At 36.6% G+C, this 9,556-nt stretch overlaps 3 protein-coding genes across 4 annotated transcripts; all 3 read right to left on the bottom strand.

Moving 5' to 3' along the window:
* Positions 1-554: 554 nt before the first annotated feature.
* On the bottom strand, positions 555-2,191 carry LOC109169914 (serpin-ZX-like). The gene is made up of 2 exons (XM_019318821.1): positions 1,723-2,191; positions 555-1,570 (listed from the first exon to the last, which is right to left on the bottom strand). The coding sequence occupies exons 1-2, from the start codon at positions 2,116-2,118 to the stop codon at positions 611-613; spliced, it is 1,356 nt and encodes a 451-aa protein (XP_019174366.1). The 5' UTR covers positions 2,119-2,191; the 3' UTR covers positions 555-610.
* Positions 2,192-3,662: 1,471 nt separating this feature from the next.
* Positions 3,663-6,119, bottom strand: LOC109170426. Its single transcript, XM_019319546.1, has 3 exons — positions 5,782-6,119; positions 5,376-5,699; positions 3,663-4,602 (listed from the first exon to the last, which is right to left on the bottom strand). The coding sequence occupies exons 1-3, from the start codon at positions 5,965-5,967 to the stop codon at positions 3,871-3,873; spliced, it is 1,242 nt and encodes a 413-aa protein (XP_019175091.1). The 5' UTR covers positions 5,968-6,119; the 3' UTR covers positions 3,663-3,870.
* An 832-nt stretch (positions 6,120-6,951) lies between these two features.
* On the bottom strand, positions 6,952-9,233 carry LOC109170427 (probable thylakoidal processing peptidase 2, chloroplastic). Of its 2 annotated transcripts, XM_019319548.1 has the most exons (7): positions 9,121-9,233; positions 8,329-9,030; positions 7,879-7,947; positions 7,726-7,794; positions 7,544-7,630; positions 7,390-7,457; positions 6,952-7,316 (listed from the first exon to the last, which is right to left on the bottom strand). In XM_019319548.1, the coding sequence occupies exons 2-7, from the start codon at positions 9,010-9,012 to the stop codon at positions 7,211-7,213; spliced, it is 1,083 nt and encodes a 360-aa protein (XP_019175093.1). In that variant the 5' UTR covers positions 9,013-9,030; positions 9,121-9,233; the 3' UTR covers positions 6,952-7,210. The 2 variants fall into 2 exon arrangements, with proteins under 2 accessions (XP_019175093.1, XP_019175092.1); XM_019319547.1 differs by having other exon boundaries at positions 8,329-9,233.
* Between the last annotated feature and the right edge of the window lie 323 nt (positions 9,234-9,556).

Below are 9,556 nucleotides of genomic sequence, written 5' to 3'. Positions count from 1 at the left end.
ATCTTTAAATTATTTATTTTAATTTTATTAGAAATAAATAAATATATTTTATTAGATACTATCCCGTGGCATTAGGCCTGCTATAATACATACAGATGCATACTTCGTGTCATTAATCACGCAGTTTTGTAAAAGACTATAGACTGGGCAATGACCAAGTACTAAACCAAGATTAAATTTAGGGAAAAAAGGGGCAATTTTCAGTCTTCTCGATGAATTGACAAGGAACCAAAATTTCACTTTAACAATAATTAAGTAGTATTTCATGCTTTCAAAAAAAAAAAAAAATATTATTTCAACCACCAATATACGTATCACTTACTAAAGTGATTGATTTAGCGTTTATAAGATCAGACTAAATTAAATTTGCCTCTTTGATAGTAAATGAAAGCCTACATCTATATTATTACGGAGTACAAATAATTGAATTATCATTAAATCTATTATGTGCTCATGACTAAAGTGTCAGTTTCTCTGAAATATATAAAATATTCTCTTCATTTATTATTAATAAATAATAAATAATAAATATTTGATCTGAATAGAAGAATGGAAAAAAAGTAGTCAATTCATTGATCCCTAACTCTTGGAGTTTTAAATAGATCGGAGTTCAAACACCCTTCCTTTCATTATTGGCCAGCGAGCCCTTGAGATTTGGATGGTTCTCAAAATGTTGAATTAATAACTTCAAGAACTCTTCATTCTCCGACTCGAAAGACCTGGGCGGCGGGGCGTGTGTGATCTTTGAAGACAGTTTTTTTAAGTCATAATGGGGATGAAGCACAGTCCCAACGAAGAGAATGACACCACTCAATTCTTCTCGAATGGCAAACAGGAAGGGATGGTCAGCCACAAAGTCTATTGTATCTTCTTTCATGAACATGCCACATGATCCACACGGCGGCACTATAGCAACTGAAACAGCTGCGGCTTCTGTTCCTCCCTCATTAACCTCAATAAATGATTTCTGCATGATTTTTGAAACATAGACATCGGAAATCTCAGGTGAATCCACCATCTCAGTGAGAGTGCCTCCCATGAAGTTGAACGGCGCCACCACCCCAAGCTCCTCCATAGCTCTTGAAGCTTCAAACTGGAAAGATATTTGGAACTTTGGGATCCGAAATTTGCCCATTGAAACCATATGGGTAGGGAGGTGGCGCTCTAGAAACCCAGATTCAGAGCTCGCTTTATCCAGCAAAGATGGCAGTCCATCCATGGCATCCGGCAGAAACAAGTACATGGCGAAACAACGTCGTCTAGGGTCGTTATAATCATAGCCTCTATAAATTAGTTGTAAGACTTTGAAACCACTGAATGCTTTCACACACTGCTTCACACAGTTGCTCATGAAGGGGACTTGTACAGAGCTTCCATTAAGGAGGTGAAACTCGTGATCCTTCGTCATCGATTCATCAAACTTTTTAGTCCAAGCTCCATTAAAATACAGTGCACTTGCAAAAATGAGCTTGGTATTATTGTCAACATCACCGGCATTAAGTATGTGGTTGATAAGACCTTTAGTTTCTTTCTCAGTCCACGAATTCACTTCATCAACCACTTCACTTGCCTGGACAATCAACAACATCAAACTTTAATTTAATCAAATTCTGAAAACATGAAGAACAATTCATATTTTTCAATTTTAAAAAATAATTCTATGAAACAAGTTTTTCATTTCTCTAAAATTTCCCCTTACTAAATCAACCCTAGAAATCTAACCTTGTTTTGAAAATCAACCGATTCAGAAGCGGCCTTGTAAACACTCTCCACCACATGCTTGAATGAAGGCTTTAACGGCAGAGTGCGGTCGATCCACAAACCGTTGGCCACCGACAAGCTTGGGCCGCCGGTAAGGCCGCCGTCTGCGAGTATATTGCCGACGATCTGAGAGTAAAATGTGTTGAGATCGTCGATGGAGTCCGAGTTGAGAAAAGCGAGGAGTTGGTCGCGACTTGAGGAATTGGAGCCGGCGGCGATGAGACTCAAGATGACGTTAAGGGAGAGAGGAGAGAAAACTAGGTTGGAATCTCCGGTGGCCTCTGTAGAGAAGACGTGCTTCGCTAGCTTTAATGAAAGATCCACCTGTTTCGTGATCGATTTACAGTTAACGTCCATGTTTGCCCCTGGGAAGAAACGTGCACTGCTTTTTCAAAATCCCTATACAATTTATGTCAGTTTTTAGAGCTTTTACCGTCGCAAATAACGACTTTTACTCCAATTCTAAGACCAACTTTTATTCATTTTCACAAATCTTAGATGTAGACAATTTTTCCTTCACCACAAAAAAAAAAAAAAAAAAAAAAAAAAATTCTATTTATGCTTGCAGCTTACTAAATTAGAGAGTATAATTAATGGAATCTTCAGAACTCTTTACCATCAAAGCACGCCTGCGGGGTGGGACCGAATGACAAATTATATCCTGGTCCAATACACGAAATTTGATTTTATAAAGTACATAATTTATGTTCATAATACATATACACATAAACACAATATAATGAACATGAATTTTATATATAAATACACAAAATTCATGTTCATTATATTGTGTTTATGTGTATATGTATTATGAACATAAATTCTTTGCATTATGAACACGTAGTTTGCATAATGGACCAGCATTGTGGACCCTGGCCACTATATAACGATTGAGGACCGAATTTGATGGGCCATAAAATTTATCAAAGCTGGCAGTGAGACCGAATTTGATGGGCTATAAAATTTATCAAAGCTGGCAGTGAGACCGAATTTGATGGGCTATAAATTTTATAAGTCCTCTTGCTATTTTTGGCAATTTATATTGTGGGTTAGGGTGGGTTAGGGTCCACATAACATTGAAAATTTGGATTGAAATAATGTTGTTTTGATCTTTAGATTTTAACGAACTTTAAAATGTCTCTACTCAATTACTAATTTATTAAAGATACAAAATTTATATTCTTAAGATTCAAAATTTCATAAAACAAGACAGAAAAACTTACAAACACAAGACATGTACACATTATATATTTACTTATTTTCAAATTTGATTTAGGTAGGAAATTTATGTTCTATAAGCGCAAAATTTCACAATATTAGACATAAATTCATAACATAATACACAAAATATGTTGTGTTTTACTCACCATGTACATAATTCACTCTTAGTGTACATAATTACATAACACAAGATACATACACATGTTCTATAATAAAAAATTACAATGTGAATTAAACAACCAAACAATTTCCGTCAAAATTAAATAAATCATCGTTCAAAAACAAACTAAACCAATTTTGAGAGTTCTATTTTATGAAAATAATGAAAAAGGTGTACTCCAATGCAGTCAAACCTAAAGGAGCAATAAGTAGTAACCTTATGGACTCGGCTGGTTTTTTTTTTTTTTTAACCAACTTTTTATTACATAACTTTATGATGATGAATTATTCAGTTCTTCACGAATAACCAATAAATATAGTCCATGTTTGTTGTGAAATATAAGTCGGCTAAAATAAGTTGGTGAATAAAATGTTTTGTTAGATTTTTTGTTTTGTTTTGATAAATATCAATTGAGAACATTTGCAGACCTTAAACTCTACTATAGTATTATGGTATAACTTATAACCTTCTCATGGTCGGTCCACTTGTTTTCTTTGAAGAAAATCCAGCAAAAGATGAGTGATACAAAGACTGAAAATTGCATAGCAGAGTTGTAAGCTTCACATGTTAATGTCAACAAGGAAAAGATACAGTACATCTTTCTATTTCTTAATTTACAGAGTGTAAGACAATACATTTGTACAAGTGAATAGATCATTACACAGGGAAAGGAGAAGAAAGCCGTAAAACTATGGAGGAGGAAATCATAAGAAGAAAGACTAACCTCTTCACCATTTGACATCCAGTGTTAGAGGCTCTGGAGGGACGAGGAAAGACGGAAACTTTGTGAAGGAAATGTTTGACATTAAACTGCTCCACGATAGTGAATCTACTTCAATAAATGGTCGGACTTTCCTTATCGTGAATGGCTTCATAAACCCGGACCCAATTCCTGCCACCACCTCGAACCAAACACGTTCAGCAGCTGGCCTTGTTCTCCACTCGCCCAATGTACTCCAGTAGGTATCATTGCTACGGATATTTCGTTCTAATTCAATCTGGAAACGGAAGATATATGACGGTTTGATTCTTATTTTTAGACCCAATCCGGTATTTCTGTTGGTTCTGCCACCCAGAAAGCTCTTCAAAACATTTTCCAGTGAAGTCACCCTCTGGCTCAGAGAATCAAACACAGAACTCTGTTTTCTATACACGTTTCCCATATAACACTTTTCTGGCAACAACTTGACAATTCCTCGAGATAGAAAAGAAGTTCTTATACTTGCATCGGGGTTTTTAGTCCGGTAGACGGTTACAGATGCAGACCCTCTAACACGTACGGGAAGTAATGACAAACAAGATGACTGAGACTCACTCCACATGTTAGTGAAAGCATTCCCATAGAATAGCCCACTGCGAGCAGGTGTATGGAACACCGTAATTTCTTCAGCACCTTCCACTTCTATCGTGATGCCTTCACTTACAAGGATTTGTTTCAAACCAGGAATTGAAGTGTTTAACTGATGAACATGGTCAAGAAATAAGCAACACTACTATAAAAAGTAAGAGAATTCAAATCTATCACCTATATGCTATATATATAAACAAAAAAGAAAGCATAAAAAAGTCACCAAGCTAAAAACAGAAAAAATAGATAATGTCATTCTAAAAATCCAAAGCAGCATTTAGATGACCAAAATTATACATTTACGCCAAATACTTTACACCAATGCAAAAATAGTTAAAATAGGCAATTGGAGCAATGCATAAAACTTGAAAACATAACACCGTAAGTCCGGGCAATTTGCATAGTGCTTATACACACAAACACTATACTAAAGAAGAAAGTAAAACATGTATAAACAATTAAGCATAATATTCAACGATAGCCAGACAAATTAAGGGATATACCAAGAAGTAGTCCTGCCAAAAGAACAACGAGATAAAACAAGAGTTGCAATGAAAAAAACAAGCAACATTCTTTGGGACATAAGCCTAGACAAAACTATAATTCTATAAATTTCGATGCCATGACAAACTAACAACGCTTCTCCTGTGCTTCAGATATTATTTCTCAGTAAAAGTTAATGCTATAACTGATAACCATATTGCATACACTGCCAGCCAGTATCAATGCAGCAAACCACAAGTTAACTTCTTCGATACATGAATACTCCTAGTTCAAACGTTAGTTACTTAAAACAAGAAACCTTAAAGGCAAACATGGAAGTTAAAGTGGCAATCAACCATGAGATTCAGTTGTATATGTATGTAAAGAAGATCATATTCATACCGGCAAATTGAGCGTGAGATGATGGTCTCCAGCAGCATACAATTCCAAAGGCCCTTCGATCTTAAATCCATCAAGAACAGCCTTGGAGCCAATCTCTTTAATCAAAGACTCAAAATCGGACCAATTCCTCTTCCCCAGTGATTCAAACTTGGTCCACTGGGACACTTGATCGAACACCTTGAACACGAATTCAGTCTTCCCCAACCTAACCCCAAACTCGTACTTCCACAATTTGCGATACTTGCCTCTCCTAGCATCCAATTTCGACACCCTAATGTCCTCCAAATCCCATTTCTCTCTCTTCGCTATTGCCTCCAATATATCCTGCACATCCCCAACAAAACAAAATCAATGATTTGTTACTGATAACCAATTGAACAACGAGTAAAGCTGAGAAAGGCGAGACCTTTAAGAAGAAGGAGGGCTGAGAAGTAGGTGACGGAGGTTGAGAGAAGAGAAAGGAGGTGGCTTTGGGGTAGAGATAGTGAGAAATGTTGAAAAATCGTGTAGAAGCATCGGTGGAGGAAGTTAGGGTTAGAGTTTGGTAGTGTAGGACGAGAAAGAGAAAGAGGTTGAATGATCTACGGAGCATCGTCGTTACTTGCTGTAATCGTCGCCGGACGCCGTCGACTATGCGTAGCGTAATCTCCAACTTTGCGGTGGCCACAACAGCGACTCTACTTTTCTTGTTTTGCGCCGGGATGAATCAGATCTGAATATCTCATAGATACTGAAATTACAATTTTGGACACGGCGTGGTGTCTAAAAAAACTTCACCATAAAATAAAAGAGTTAATTCAATTTTTGGTTTAAGATTTATATGTGAGAGTTCAAATTTTGGTTTATGACATAGTCTTTCATCAACAAAATCTTTGAAATGTGGTTAAATATAAAAATATTTTGGTATTTAAAAAGTGCGCTGACCGTTATATTTTTTTGTGTTTATTTTTCAAAAAAAAATCATAATTAGGGGACTGAAATGTCCTTGTATTTAAAGGTATTTGAACTGTTTTGTTAATAGATTATCAAAATTAGTTATGTCAAAATAATACTAGGACTAAGAAAAATATTATAATATATAAATGATTAAAAGTGAACTATCACCTATAAATCTATGACAAAAAATAGAATTAACTCTAAAATAAAATAGTTCAATGCAACTCTCTACTTTTAATTGTAACACAAAAGCTTTTTACTCACTTTTGAGAAGATAAATTGATAAAAAGAACCATGGTAAATTGACTTTTCTTACTTGAACCCATCCGTTATTATTATTTTTTTTCAAAACTGAATCCACCAGTTATAAACAATATAAATTAGTTTACTTATGATTATTTGTCAAATCATCATATATTTGTTGTAAACTTTTTTCATCACTAAAAAAATTAATAAAAAGAACCATTATAAATGAAATTATGTGTCTTTTCATATCTTAAAAAATTATCTAAATCAAAAATTTATGAAAGAATAAAAATTGAGAGTAAAAGTAAAAACCCATGTATTATTTTCCAATATCGAATTCTAATTTGACAAAAAATCTCTAATTCCAAGGTAAAGATCACATTTAAAAAAGAAAAAAAAAAGTGAGTATATTTACAAACTCAAGAAGCAGTAAAATTAATGTACTATTTCATATTTAATTCTCAATACAACTTATTGATAAACAAACATATTCAATCCATGATCACTAACTGGCCAAGAAGATTCCCAAACTAAAGAATGGACTAACTAACAGCTACTGCTATAGCACAAAAGGGTTTAGTATTCACAGCTTTCTTATCAATGGCAAAACTCAAAAGAAACGACTTGTGCAGACTGCAGAGGAGGGTATCCAGTCAAGAACTGGTAAGAGCTTTCCTCTCCAGGGTGTTCGACACACTCGAGGGAGGCCAGTATCGGTAAACTGATCGACCAACGATGTTTTTAACCGGGAGTGGACCCCTGAAAGCAAGGAAGAAGGTTCAGTATGAAGGTCAACAATACATGTTTTTGCAGAATATGAGGAACACAGTACCAGTTATGCGAGTCAAAGCTGTTGTTACGATTGTCCCCCATCACAAACACATAGCCTTCAGGAACAAGCTGCATGATAACAGATAGATAAAAATTCACTATGCTAATAGGCAGAAAGAATGTTTTATATGGAGTATAATTCAAAAATGCAGTACCCTTCGTTTCATTTCATAATCAAGAGGTTCCAAAATGAACTCCTCATCTTCGGGAATGTCATTCACGTACAGTTTACCATCTCGCACCTGAGAAAGCATTATATCACATATTCACATCAGATGTAATGAAAGAGCAATTAACAATTCTAAGTTCTAACCCTCCATATCCAACAGAAACATACTTCCACATAATCACCAGCCGTTGCCACAACTCTTTTTATGAAAACATCCCCAGAACTATAACCAATCGCCTGCATGACACTTTCAAATCAAATTACTGAAAGAGCAAAGATCAAATTGGCACATTCAACCGTCTTAAAAGAACACCAGCATACCTGGAGAGCAGGAGGAGCTTTGAAGATCACGATATCAGAAATTCCAGGCTTCCTGAAAATATACGACACCTGAAATGCAGATAAAACAGCATAAACATCCACATAACAAAACCATTTGCCTAATATGTTCCTTCATGCGAATAGAACAGCAACAAACACCTGCATAGTTCCTTCATGAGAATGTGTGTTAACTGTTTATACATACACTAAATACAACAAACATAGGACTCCAATAATGCTAATCTGCTAAGCTGACATTGCAAAATGAACCAAGCTCAACAATATTGTGATTATCGAGGCACTACTATCATTCATAATCTAATTAGTTTCCAATTATGCTAATCTGCTAAGTTTTTTCATTCTGCATTAAAAATTATACCAAGTACTGAGTTTCTTCAAATGCATTAACAACTGAAATCAGAAATTAAAACGAGAAGGAGCTAATTATACCTTCTCTGCCATTATTCTATCACCCACATTCAGAGTAGGGTACATAGATGTGGAAGGAATCGACCTTGGCTCTGCCAAAGAGGACTTAAAGACCAAACTGATGCTTAAAGCTCTGAAAGCCGTCTTGGCATCCTCTGAGCTGATACTAAACATCTTAGAGAGCCAGGTCGCCGTTGAAGGGTTTGAATTATTGGGAATAGTAACCTCTTTGCTATTCTCAGTAATGGCGCCACCATTATCCAACAAAGTACTACCTGTTCCAATTCCGACTTCATTGCAGGGCAGCCACTTCGAGGCTTGCAGAAACGGAACGATCGACACTCGTCTCAGTGGAGAAATCCCGAAAACACCCGGTGCAGTCGAAACCCCAGGAGAAAACGTCGGCGATTTCATCAATGAAATCAATCCCGAAACCAGTGGAGATTCCAAGCCGCAGCCGAGAACGTCGGCTGCAATCGTAGAGAACGTCGAAGATGCGGCCGACGGTCGGACACTGACGAAATTGGCGTCGCGCTTGGAGCCGCGGAAATCGTTAGAGCTCGTGGAATCGGGGCTCTGAAAGAAACGAGATCGGGCGGAGCAGCATTCGTGGAGGAACCGGCAGCCGACCACCTTAGAGGCGGCGGAGGAGCTAAGGCTTTGGGCGACGTAGCCATAGTAAGCGACGGTGAATCGGATCGCCATAGCCGCAATTTCAGAGAGCTCAATAACAAATAAAGAATCCAAGAAGACTACTGAGGACCTAAAAGAGCCGAACAAATTATACCGGAAGCTATTTACGACGATCAGACGAGAATTGGAAAATTCAAAGTTTGAGACTCCGGGAGAGCTCTCCCAGAGAGAAGGAGAAGAAACACCGGAGATTCTGGAGAAACCAAGACGAAACGCGGGTCCGGGTAAAGGTTTGGGCCGTCTGGGAATTAAAGACGGCGGCTGAAATGGGCTTTTTGCTTTTATAAGCCCATTAAATTAAATAAATAAATAAAATAAAATAAAAAAGTGGACCACTGCATTTCCTAGTCAAACACCCTGCAACTCAACCTACTACAAACGTTGAAAATGACAGTCCACTTATTTATGCATGATCCGTAGCAGATAATGTATTTTGTATTACTAACTCAGATTGGTTACTATTGGACTTTTCCCAATAACAACTCTTGAGTTTGGCTTCTTCAAAGTTAACTATAGAGATGATCAGATGAATCTCTTGTACTCAAAATCAATAACA

This window comes from Ipomoea nil, unplaced genomic scaffold (genome assembly GCF_001879475.1).
Source record: "Ipomoea nil cultivar Tokyo-kokei standard unplaced genomic scaffold, Asagao_1.1 scaffold3321, whole genome shotgun sequence".
Classification (NCBI taxonomy): domain Eukaryota; kingdom Viridiplantae; phylum Streptophyta; class Magnoliopsida; order Solanales; family Convolvulaceae; genus Ipomoea; species Ipomoea nil.
This window is presented reverse-complemented; position numbering and strand designations above follow the sequence as displayed.

Bases quoted from the DNA above. Each gene is read 5' to 3' on its own strand.
- LOC109169914 (XM_019318821.1), bottom strand. From the start codon at position 2,118: ATGGACGTTAACTGTAAATCGATCACGAAACAGGTGGATCTTTCATTA. The intron at 1,571-1,722 runs GTTAGATTTCTA...TTGATTGTCCAG, and splicing joins CGGTTGATTTTCAAAACAAG to GCAAGTGAAGTGGTTGATGA.
- LOC109170426 (XM_019319546.1), bottom strand. From the start codon at position 5,967: ATGCTCCGTAGATCATTCAACCTCTTTCTCTTTCTCGTCCTACACTAC. The intron at 5,700-5,781 runs GTCTCGCCTTTC...GGGGATGTGCAG, and splicing joins AGCCCTCCTTCTTCTTAAAG to GATATATTGGAGGCAATAGC. The intron at 4,603-5,375 runs GTATGAATATGA...CATGTTCATCAG, and splicing joins ATCTCACGCTCAATTTGCCG to TTAAACACTTCAATTCCTGG.
- LOC109170427 (XM_019319547.1), bottom strand. From the start codon at position 9,012: ATGGCGATCCGATTCACCGTCGCTTACTATGGCTACGTCGCCCAAAGC. The intron at 7,948-8,328 runs GTATAATTAGCT...TCTGCATTTCAG, and splicing joins ATAGAATAATGGCAGAGAAG to GTGTCGTATATTTTCAGGAA. The intron at 7,795-7,878 runs GTATGCTGGTGT...AGTGTCATGCAG, and splicing joins AAGCTCCTCCTGCTCTCCAG to GCGATTGGTTATAGTTCTGG.